This window comes from Engystomops pustulosus, chromosome 1 (genome assembly GCF_040894005.1).
Source record: "Engystomops pustulosus chromosome 1, aEngPut4.maternal, whole genome shotgun sequence".
Classification (NCBI taxonomy): domain Eukaryota; kingdom Metazoa; phylum Chordata; class Amphibia; order Anura; family Leptodactylidae; genus Engystomops; species Engystomops pustulosus.
Genome location: NC_092411.1, coordinates 126,083,554 through 126,096,341, shown reverse-complemented (window position 1 = coordinate 126,096,341; position 12,788 = coordinate 126,083,554). Strand labels below are relative to the sequence as shown.

The 12,788-nt window shown below is 43.5% G+C and overlaps 1 protein-coding gene across 1 annotated transcript in view; it reads left to right on the top strand.

Moving 5' to 3' along the window:
* The first annotated feature begins 1,500 nt into the window (after positions 1-1,500).
* The window catches only part of TTC39B (tetratricopeptide repeat domain 39B), a 67,569-nt gene continuing 56,281 nt past the window's right edge, over positions 1,501-12,788 (top strand). The window contains exon 1 of the mRNA XM_072152957.1: positions 1,501-1,699. Within this exon, the coding sequence (XP_072009058.1) occupies positions 1,658-1,699 (42 nt within the window). The 5' untranslated portion in view covers positions 1,501-1,657. The remainder of the gene's footprint in view (positions 1,700-12,788) is intronic.

Sequence of the window (12,788 nt, the reverse complement as noted above, 5' to 3'; positions counted from 1 at the left end):
GCAAGGTAAGTTATAACACACAATTATATTGTAATGCAACTGCTTATAAAAGGCAGAGAGGCATTTTTGCACTGCAGGTGTCATGGGCTTTTACAATCTGTCTTTAGTGAAAATTAGGTCCCTGGAGACAGGTTCCCTTTAAAAAATGTTTAACTGTTTCTTTTTATACTATTTTAACCCTATATACTATACTACTTTAACTCTAGACAGTCTGATCATTCCTACCTGTTTTTTTTTTACACAATTCATTACAATGTGCTGCTGGCACACTGTAACGAATCTGCTTAAGCCATAAAGCCTCGTGTCTTACAAAGACCCCAGGTCATAATGGCAACCGATCGCCACCCCCCAATGATGTCACAGAGAACGAGATCAAAAACAAGATGGTGGCGCCCATGCTCCACAGTCTTTTAAAGAGGTTTTCCCACTAAACAGGTTAGGCACATGATAGGGCCTAACATGGTGATCGGTGGGGGTTTTCAGTGATGGGACTTTCACAGATCACTAGAACGATGGGTCCAACGTACCCAGGTCGACCTCTCATCGTTCTCCGAGATGAGCGGAGCAGCAGGACACGCATCCCCGTTCACCTCTTTGGAGCTGTTCTTGTGATCTGCCCTGTTCTCGTTATCTGTGTGTGTGTGGGGGGGGGGGGGGATGTCTCACCACTAAGAGCCTCGCCGAACGGCAAGTTAGGCCCTTTCCTGTGGACAGGGTCTAACTTGTTTCATGGGGAAACCCCTTAAAATGCCACTGCCAGAAATCAGGGGGTTAACATCAGAGATCGGGTGTTAGCAAAATGCAGCAAACCCCACATCTGTATGACAAGGGCTCACCCCATAAGCCCTCTTCATACAGCAGTAACAGCTCCGCGCCGTACTGTTACAGAGTGTTAAGAGGATAACCTAAGGCACCTTAGACGCTAGATAGTGTGATGCATCCAACTTGCTGGAACATTTGTCCCCGACACTGACAACCGGGACTGAACTCAGCATGTCCATTCTGTTACGGTTGTCAGCGTTCGGGCCGGCAAATGAGCGAGTGTGATGTAAGGTGGATGCATCACATCTGTTAGTGTGTAAGGGGCATTATACTTCACCACATCCAAGACATAGGGGGGCAGTAATATAAATGGGGAAGGGGATGTTTGCCTGGTAACAAGTAAAGCCCTTCCCCTTTATCCTTAGGTTCCCCACTAATGTAATAACTATTTATATAGCACTAGCACATTCTGCAGCGAGTTACACATCATGGGGTGCATATACTAACACACTGTGAGACAGCAGAGCAATAACACTGTTACATGATACAGTAGGAATGAGGGTGCTGCTCTCAAGAGCTGACAATCTATGAGGAGGAAGGAGGAGGTGACAGTCACCATACACCCTGCAGCATGCCCAGGTACCTCAGTGTGAGGGGAGCCAGGCGAGACCGTCGTGTAAATATTTTAGTAGGAGGCGTGTCCGATACACACGGCTCCTATCATTGGCTGAGCATCAGGGGGCGGGCCAAGGAAACCAGATACCGGCTGCGCTGAGACTATGAGACGCTCGGGGTAGCTGCTGCTAGTGACCCGCTGAGAGGCGACTGTGAGGGGCTGCCGCTACCCGTGCGCTCCCGGAGGAAGGAACACCCCCGTCACTGGGAAAGAAGAAACATGGCGTTTGTGAGTAATGGCACCGAGAAGGAGGCGGACGAGGTACGAGCACTACTTTATGTCCGGGCAAGGTCGCTGCTTATGTATTATATACGGAACACATTCCATACATGTAGAAGTGTGCTTAGGAGCAGGGTTACTACTGGCCGCTGTGCGGTACTGAAGGGTGAGCTGTCACATCATGCTCTGCCCGGTACTCCCTCCCACACCTCCGCTCCAGGTGACTGTGAGTAATGCTGGGCACATGCTGGGGCAACAGGTGGCATCTAGGTGTTGTGCTCGTGGATGTAGTTACCATGGAAATGGCTCTTCTAGTGAGAAGCAGGAGGCGTCAAGATGGCCATATACTCCATGACAACTTCTATCTATCTATCACTGTAGTGTGGCCATTACCTGCAACCATTCGCTAAGCGAGACATGGCAAAATGTGTATCAGGTTCCCACAACCATTTCCACCTTGGTGTTCTAGAGCATCAAGCTGTTATATTCTATCCTGACTGCTCTTTACGTTACTGATCTAGAGCATCTTGCTGTTATATTCTATCCTGACTGCTCTTTACATTACTGATCTAGAGCATCTTGCTGTTATATTCTATCCTGACTGCTCATTACATTACTGTTCTAGAGCATCAAGCTGTTATATTCTATCCTGACTGCTCTTTACATTACTGATCTAGAGCATCTTGCTGTTATATTCTATCCTGACTGCTCTTTACATCACTGATCTAGAGCATCTTGCTGTTATATTCTATCCTGACTGTTCTACTTTGCTGTTGTAGAATGTTTTATGTTTTATCCTGACTGCTCTTTACATTACTGATTTAGAACATTGTGCTGTTGTATTTATCCTGACTGCTCTTTACATTACTGATTTAGAACATTGTGCTGTTGTATTTATCCTGACTGCTCTTTACATTACTGATTTAGAACATCAAGCTGTTATATGCTATCCTGACTGCTCTTTACATTACTGATTTAGAACATCAAGCTGTTATATGCTATCCTGACTGCTCTTTACATTATGTTCTAGAGCATCAAGCTCTTATATGCTATCCTGACTGCTCTTTGCATTGATGTTCTAGAGCAGTGGTGGCGAACCTATGGCACGGGTGCCAGAGGCGGCACTCAGAGCCCTTTCTGTGGGCACCTGGGCCATTGCCCCAGTACACCAGACAGGACTCAAAGAATCTTCCTGCAGTTCCAAGCAACTTAAAAGATGCTGCTTTCATACATATTTTGATACTTTGCTACTTGGGACTGTAGAAAGAGAGAGAATTAGACAGGGTCAAATTATTTTTGGAGGATCTCCTGTTGACCCCACGATCCTGTGTACAGAGGGAAACTGGAAATAAGCTAAAATGACGGTGTTGCTGTCCTCTGGAGGTTAATATGTTTAACAGTTTTTGAACAGGGAGCAATAAGTTACTGCTTTAATTTTTGATTGGCACCTCGCGATAAATGAGGGGGGGGGGGTTGGGTTGCAGTTTGGGCACTTGGCCTCTTAAAGGTTAACCATCACTGTTCTAGAGCATCAAGCTGTTATATTCTATCCTGACTGCTCTTTGCATTGATGTTCTAGAACAGTGATGGCTAACCTATGGCACGGGTGCCAGGGGTGGCACTCGGAGCCCTTTCTGTGGGCACCCAGCACAGAATTTACCAGATAGGACTCGAGGCTTCTTCCTGCAGTCCAAGACAGCCCATGACGCGCCACGCTCAGTGCTCTTTTAAAGTGACACCTACTTGGCTGCCAGGACTACAGGAAAGGCCAGAAGGTGTTCACAGAGATAGATTATAATTGGAGCTCCTGCTTCCTCTTCAGGGGACCCTGGAGAGAAGCTGCAATGCTTTCTATTGTATTGGTGCCTTCAGGACGCCAATATGATTGAAACTTGTGATACAGCAGAGATCAATAGGTTACTGCTCAAACTGTCATGTTGGCACAACGCAACATAAAAGTGGGTTTTGGTTTTAGTTTGGGCACTCTGTATCTAAAAGGTTTGCCATCACTGTTCTAGAACATGAAACTATTATATTCTATCCTGACTGCTCATTACATTGCTGTTATATTTTATCCTGACTGCTCTTTGCATTGCTGTTCTAGAACATTGTGCCGGTATATTCTATTCTGACTGTGTTCTTCTTTGCTGTTACAGAACATTTTACGTTTTATCCTGACTGCACTTTCATTACTGTTGCAGAACGTCCTAGGTTCTATCCTGACTGTACTTCACATTAATGTTCTTGAACATTGTGCTGTTATATTCTATTTTGACTGCTCTTTACATTGCTGTTCTAGAACATTGGGGAGATTTATCAACCTGCCTAAGAGTAAAATTGTGCTTAGTTGCCCATGGCAACCAATTACAGCTCAGCTTTCATTTTACCAGTGCTAATGAATATTTTGAAGGGAGCTGTAAATAGTTGCCATGGACAACTAAGCACATACTTACTCTTAGGCAGCTTTATAAATTTCCCTATTGGTGCTGTTACATTCTATCTTGACTGTGTACTACTTTGCTGTTGTAGAACGTCCTATGTTCTATCCTGACTGCACTCTACTTTCCTGTTCTAGAGCATTGTGCTATTATGTTCTATCCTAATTGTGTTCTACTTTGTTGTTCTAGAGTGTTGTGCTCTTTGTCCACCTTGAGGATCTGCTTTATTTTTATTTTGTCCTCAACAGCTATGGTAACATGGCACACTTTCCAACGTTACCTTTGTCTTTTGTATGGTAGCCCACAAGAAATGCTATGGGTCATATAAACAACGTGACACAAGCAACTAGCCAAAGCTATTCATTTCTTTGTCATCTTTAGGTTAACATTCATGGAGAGTGAACACTTCTGTCAAATGTGCAGACATTGGGGCGTATTTACTTAGGATGTCAGAATCTGCACTAATAGTACTATTTCCTTGTATAATGCTGGGTGCAGCGATTCACTAAGATCGTGCGCCAGAAATCATGATTGTGTTGTTTCCCTGCACTGGCCCAACAGAGTTCAACATCTTTTTTGTGGTGCACCTTCAACATAGGGCATGCGACACAATTTGCAAGTTAAATACGGCGCTTGGTCCGAATCAGTCACACGCCCCCTAATTTGTGTTACATGGAAGCTAGCAGAGCTGCACCACAAAAGGGTCACAATAGTGGCGCAGACACTTCTTAAATACCTGTGCAAGCTGATTTAGCCTACAAGAAAGTGCACAGTCCGACAAAAGTGCAGCGAAATGCTCTTAGTAAATGTGCCCCATTGGCTCCCAGAGAAGCCAGTTGCATGATTGGCACAATCAATGGTGCCTCCTTTCTGCACATAGGATACGGGTGTACATAGCCGGTTCCACAGGTATACGTTGCCTTGAATACTTAAGGAATCCTAACAAACAGCGGATAAATAAGCAACATAATGGTGTGTGTTTGCTGCACAGCAACCTGTGTCACACAAACCATTATGCAAATCGTGTGTCTCTTTTCCTCCTCATGTAGAGGATATTTTCAGCAGCTGTGCTTACAGATCTGTACCCACAGGGGATGGAGATGTTGTGTCGTAAGATAATGCATCCAACCCATAATAATGTCTCATCATTTGGGAGCAGCTTCTCTTCTGATCCTGGTTGTCAGGGTGATATGACACACTGGAGAAGAGATCATTAGAGGCAGTCACAAATGTTCTATATACTGCTATCCTTGTATGTACATATCTGGATGTCTCTCCAGATCTTCTGTAATATGTGTGCTATTCTCCATCTTAAAAGGATCAGTGATTACTTTGTGTTCATCCAAGTAACCGCCATATGCATAAATAAAACAGAGGGAGTCATACAAAATGCAATACATAACAGCAGCTGGGTCTCAGTGGTTTGAGATTGTGAAGTGCACAGATCACATTCTAGTTACATGCAACCCAAGGTATAATGTGAATAGATATAAATATTTATAATATAAACCTATTGTTCTTCAATTCCTTATCCTTTTTAAGATCACTGCTGTCGGTGAATAGAAACGGGGCCCCTGGAGCTGCCAGCGGCGATCGGTGGGAAAACGTCCACGATCGGTGCTAGCTGGATAGCCTTTGCTGCAATATGCAGCAAGGACTTACCGGCTATGAAGAGATGCTGAGATCTGACATGCGGATGATAGACACCTATCGTTCACCAGTCTGCCGTCTTCTCCACTTTATGAAGCAATACAATTGTTTTATAAAGTATTGTTATTGAATAAATATCCACTTATATTGTACATGCTAATGAGGGGTTCTTGGTTTACAATCCTTCATCCTGGTGGTAGATGTCCTGTGCTACACTGGGCTGGTTGCTGCAATAGCTTTTAGTCCCGATTTTAATGTGGCCTGAGCGATTTCAAAGGTTGAAGTCTGCAAGGAGAATCTGTAACAAATCTGTGAACACATCTCAAAATGATAATTACGCCCACAATAGACAATTTATATTCATTTGATTTTTATCAATATCTTATTCTCTTTTAACAATGTAAATCTGGAAAAGTAGAAAAATAGTTCATTCCGTCACTATAGTCTTCTGTAGTAGCACAAAGTCCATAAACCTAAAATAAGACCACACTTAATTCTTGTGGCTCACCGAGACCCCAGATGCCCTGGCTTGCGACGTTTTGGAGGATGCCCCTTCCTTCCTCTGAGGATCCTCCAAAACGTCACAAGATGAGTTAGCTATAATATGTTATTGAGGGTCGCCTCGGCATTTAACCGGAATATTAATCGCGTATAACAATGTGATTGAAAAAACAATATTCTCGTTCATTGGTGACAGATCTTTGTAATTATATATTCTGATTCTAAACGAAATGTCAGGGGCATTGTAATACCGTAGTGTATCATTGCACCAACAATACAACGACTAAACTTGATTGAATTTATGAATCTGCTTTGACCTGCCTGGATGATAGTGTTGTTACCAATGCTGAACCACTAGATATGGAGCAGCTGGTTACATGTCTTGACTATGTATGTGACTTATATTATCTCAGGAAGTCTGTGTGTAAATAAGTAGCAGCTCTTGAGGTTGTAGACCAGACTATAAGTTCAGCTGCAACAGAAGCTTTTGTTGCTAATCCATAGCAATTCGAGCACAAATTGGCATTGTGGAGAATAAAAGTAGGGTGGTCCTCATCCTTTGGATACTGAAAGCTATTTTACATAGCATAGGGGATATGATTATATGTGCTACAAAAATACCACGTTCAAACACACATTCTGTACAGTTGTATGCACAGCTGACCTTACTAAGGAAACATACCAGATGTTACTTAATGAGGCCCAATTGCCGGCTTACCCTTCTATGTCCCTCAGTGGCCCCTTAGTTCTCACCTCAACAGAAGATAAAGTGCAGCTGACACATGTCGCTGTGTAGTTCCATAGTATTGGAGAAGTGGTGGAGCAGAGCTGTGACTTATTCTCAGGCTAACAATGTGGTTGTCACTTGAATCCTTTGACTTCTCAAATCTTTGTGGTAGGGTTATTGTTGTCACAATGATTCTCTGGTATAAGGTAATTACAGGCGGTCCCCTACTTAAGGACACCCGACTTACAGACAACCCATAGTTACAGACGGACCTCTCTGCCCACTGTGACCTCTGGTGAAGCTCTCTGGAAACTTTACTATAGTCCCAGACTGCAATGATCAGCTGTAATGTGTCTGTAATGAAGCTTTATTGATAATTCTTAGTCCAATTACAGCAAAAATTTTGAAACTCCAATTGTCACTGGGGCAAAAGAAAAAATTTTGTCTAGAGCTTCAATTATAAAATATACAGTTTCGACTTACATACAAATTCAACTTAAGAACAAACCTCCAGACCCTATCTTGTATGTAACCCGGGGACTGCCTGTAGTATGTCTTATAATTTAAGTGGGAATGTCATGTCGGGGTCCTGTAGAAAATTTATCAGATCAGTGGAATCTGCAGGAGCGTAAATACAGTGATAGCAGCCGCTATGGGGCCCACCTTGTCAGGGGACCCCAACACCCGACCTGACACACTAAATAGTGGAGGGTATGCACCATTATGTACATATTATGCTCCACATTGTATGGCATAATGTATATCTCATATACTGCATGTGATGTATATATGCTGGTTCTGTGATGTGTATATGTTGTATTGTGTGTGTATATGCTCTATATATGAGCGCTTGAATGTATAAATATGTAGCTGTAACTTGCAGGTGTAAGTATACAAATGTATTTTTTCAGTGGGAACAGGGGCCCAATTTAGAAGCAATCCAGGGATTCACCCGGATCCAATTATACCAGAACCCAGACCCTATTACTTCCCCTTGAGAATCTATGACTTCTACAAGGTTCTGAACTTAAAGGGCACCTACCACCCCGATTCTACCTATAAAGGTAGAAGGGGTGGTAGGTGGATGGATGGGACGTGAGGATAGCCCTTTTTTGGGCTAATCCTCACGCCCCGGGCGTCTTTTAAAAAACTTTATTACATCTATATGCAAATTTTTTTATGTGGCTACTGGGGCATGGAGTAGCGTGGATTAGGCTACTAGTTACTCCGCCTACCAGGAAATCTTCGGCGCGCAGCTCCTGGTAGCTGCACGCCCTCGTCCGAGTCCCCCGGGCTAACTTTGCGTTAACATTATGCTAGTATCGCATTGTCACTGTGTTTAGATTGTGTTTATGTAGTGTCTATTGCACTAAAGCCTAAATGTGGCTTTACATCTGGATTCAATTAAAGGGAATAATTAAAAATTAACCAAACTTTATACTCACATAGTCACCATTCCCTTTGGCGCCTACACATTGCAGCAAGTGAAGCTGACGTAGTACTGTGCGTGCACAATGAAGCCAGGGCATTCACTAGCTGCATGTCATCTAGGTAAGTATGAAAGTTTTTTATTTTTTTTACAAAAAAAAACAACTTTTTCATACTTGCCTAGATTCGAGTCCGATGAGGCACATCAGAAGATCTTGCACTGGCACCACCTCTTGAGATGTGGCTAGTGAATGCCCTGGCTTCATTGTGCCCGCACTGTACTACGTCACTTTAACTCATGTTTTTTGTAATGTGTGTTAGCAGGATATTAGATAATTTACCAATCTATTAAGGTTCTGCTCTGCTTTCTTGATTTGTAAAATTTATTTCATGGCTGCAGTTGGAGGGTCATGTGATCTCTAACTGTCCATGAGCAATCACCTTGCCAGGACCTTGATCATGTATTTATGAATACTATCATAAGGTCCTGGCAGAGCCATTGCTCATGGACAGATAGAGATCACATGACCCTCCATCTGCAGCTATTTTATGGACAGGAATATCTGGCTGATGAGATAAGTTTCACTTTACATATTAAGAAAGAGGTGCAGAACTTTTAATACATGTATATTGGCAAATTGCTTAAATGGCCAACCTCTTTAAGGGCATCTGCACATATAGTAGAATTGCTGTATGATTTATAGCCGCAGTCCCTTGGCTGTTCCACAAGCATTGGAAACAAGCTGCAGTTGACTTTTTTCTGCTGGGGATACTGCTGTGCTTCTGTCATGGCCGATGGGAAAAGCTTTAAAGGGAACCTACCACCACGAATCTACCTATAAAGATAGATCGGGTGGTAGGTGGATGTATGGGACGTGAGGATAGCCCTTTTTAGAGCTAATCCTCACGTCCCCGCTACCGTAGCATAAACTTTATTGCCCTAATATGTAAATTTAATTAAGCGGCTACTGGGGCGTGGAGTAGCCGGACATGAGGCTACACGGCGCGGCTACTCCACGCCCCAGTAGCCGCTTTCCCCGCCTACCCTGTGATCTTCGGCGCGCAGCTCCTGGCAGCTGCGCGCCCTCGTCCGAGATGCCGGAGTTCTGCGCATGCGCAGTAACTTCGGCCTCGTTCCCGAGATCGCGCATCCTCGGGCTCCGAGCGCAGGCCCGAGGATGCGCGTTCTCGGGAACGAGGCCGGAGTTACTGCGCATGCGCAGAACTCCGGCATCTCGGACGAGGGCGCGCAGCTGCCAGGAGCTGCGCGCCGAAGATCACAGGGTAGGCGGGGAAAGCGGCTACTGGGGCGTGGAGTAGCCGCGCCGTGTAGCCTCGTGTCCGGCTACTCCACGCCCCAGTAGCCGCTTAATTAAATTTACATATTAGGGCAATAAAGTTTATGCTACGGTAGCGGGGACGTGAGGATTAGCTTTAAAAAGGGCTATCCTCACGTCCCATACATCCACCTACCACCCGATCTACCTTTATAGGTAGATTCGTGGTGGTAGGTGCCCTTTAAAGGTTGATTTTTGCACCACAATCCTCATAAATAAGTGGCTGGTCCCTTATTTGCTACAGATGAAATATACACAGCAGAAAGTTGTTTACACTGCAGATTTTTTTCTGCATAAACTATAATGTAACTGTATTATGCTGTGGATTTTCTGCACAGAAATTCAGCATGCTTTTTAGACGTATTTCCAATACAAGTTTGTCTTGCTGAGAATATCCTGCTCTTTTATATACCGTAATTACTTTGGGTTGTTCATTAAAGAAATCGTAAAGTCTATCTTTAGCCTACTTTACCCCAACTTTATAACATAATTGGTTATAAATCAATTACATTATCAAATGTGGTAAAATGTACTGCACCTTATTAGAGGACATTGACCTGCTAGGGTTTGCCCATCCTTCTTACTTGATGATTACAATGAAAGTACAGTAAATTACATCATCGTGAAAATCTTTTCTTGGATAGGGCAAAGGTTATAGGAAAATGCTTAGGAGTGGCAGTTTATCACCACAATTAACCATTTCATTGTACTTTCTCACTGGGGAATTTACTGTATCAAACTTTTGTGCCCCGAATTTGTGTTTTTTGTTTTTTTTTAAGTTTTTTGTATTTCACAGGTTTTGTTTCAGGTTCACTTAAATACATTTTTGGTCCTAACTTGAGCCTCTTAGAGACATGCTTGTTTCTACCGCTTGGCAGAGGGGGGTTTCAACTGCACAGAAATGCTGACCGGGTGTGGGGTATAGGACAGAAAAACGAGACGCACAAATGCTGCAGGAGTACTGCCTCTTCCTCTCCTGCAGGAGTTGGGTCAGTAAGCAAAAGGGCTGACATTTCTGCAGTCTGCCCTGATCATAGCTTGTCTAGTTATGCACCTGCTTGCACAGGTAGCACACAGTTGTAGCAGCCATAGAAGCCACTATTGGACCTGCAGTGTCAGGGGGCCCTCATCATCCAACCTAACAATAAAGAATGGAGGGAGTTAACCATTTTTATGTATTATGCTGTACTTTGGCTCCTTGTTCCCCCATGTTGCGTTATGCAGCTACTTTATTATGATACATAATATAAATAAATAGTGCAAGCATTGTGATGTATAAGACCCTGCTTTGTATTGGTTTCCTCTAAAGATTAAGGAGGACCTGTAAAAATGGCACTAGGAGCTGCTTACTATAGTAAGCAGCTCCTAGTGCTACAAGAGATGCAGCAGTGAAACCTCCAATAACGCTAGCAGACATGAGCAGGTGGGATTAGGGATGGTGACTGCCACATGGTGCCCGCCAGTCACTGCTGGCATGTAAAGTGGGCAGTCCGGGAAAGAGGCAGCGCCCCCTCCTATTGTACATCGTGGCAGTGTCTGCTAGCGTTATCAGAGGGTTCCTTACTAAGCAGCTCCTAGTGCCGGTTTTACAGGTGACAGGTCCTTTTTAAAGCAATACTATAATTTCATTGCTTGCATTTCTGTTGTTTCCACCCAACTTTAGTATGTAATGGTTTAGGCCATGCCCTTATGTCGGTCATTCAAAGGAGGCAGGATGAGGTGGTCTCTAAAATATTATCATCACTTTATGCAGCAGCTGAGATCTGTATTAGAGGGTTCTGCAATATCTGTCATGTATATTGGAGGACTCAACTGCAGTTGAGGAATGTATTAGGAGGTTCTGCAGCAGATTATGGAGAGTATTTATATTTGAATTAATATTTGATTTGGCATGAAGCGCCACCTGGTGTCAGCAGCTGCCCACTGCCCTTAGCACAAATAAAAAAAAAAAAAACTTATTACTCACCTTCCAGCGCTCCCTGTGGCTCCTATTTTCCCCTATTCTGCCGCAGTAGTGTGGGCAGATCCAGCTTTGCAGGCTCTGTCTGAGCGTACCTTATGACGTTTTGGGTCAGATCCTCATGATGTCATAGTGATGTCATCGGAGCTGGCTTTGCCCGCAGTGCTGCAGAAGAGGAGCCACAGAGAGCGCTGGAAGGTGAGTATTGAGTTAAATTTTTTTATGTGCTGGTTGCAGTGTCCTGGGGACTGCCTATATACTTGGGGGGGGGGGGGCAGTGTCCTGGGGCTAACTATCTATATACTGGGGGTAGGAAGCTGGGGATACCTAGCTATATACTAGTCAGTGTGCACTGTGGGGAACAGGAAATATCTAATAGAGGGGGGGGGGCATTGTATATATATATTATAAATTCCTTATGAAGGTTCTGTATGCATGCAAATTAGAGGGCTCTGTACAAATGTAAAATCATTTGGGATACTGTATGTAGGGACTGGTAATTGGTCCTAGTGCTGTGTTACTTTATGAAGCTCACTCCTAGTACTGTAATTAAGTTTTGCACACCATACTGGTGCTGTATTTATGTACTAAGCTTTGTTTTGGTGAAGTATATACTAAATGTAAATCGCTCTTATAATATTGTGCCTGTCATGAATTATAATTTGGTAAACACTGTACATTTTAATTTAGGGGCTAAGTTGAAATCCAGTTTTACTATGTGCAGTACTGTGCTTGGGACACTGTAAAGAGACCATGTTGCTTGTCCGTACACTCTGGCCTCTTCAAATAACCGACAGTGGTGCCAAGTGTCCGAACCCCAACATTCAGATAGTTGAATGAACGAATGAGTACGATGTAACCAAGCAGTAGGATTTCCAAGTCTTCTGTTTTACTTAAGACAGAGCAGGGAAAGAAAACTGTAGCAAGCCATCTTACATCAAGCCAATGAGTAATGAGCGATGATTGGGAAAAAGAACTTTTTTTTTTTTTTTTCTTATTTCTATAAATTTTCTGAAAGGCTTTGTGTTTTATGGCTTTCATTGTACAGTCCAAATGACATAACCCTTATTCTGTGGGTCCGTACAATCAG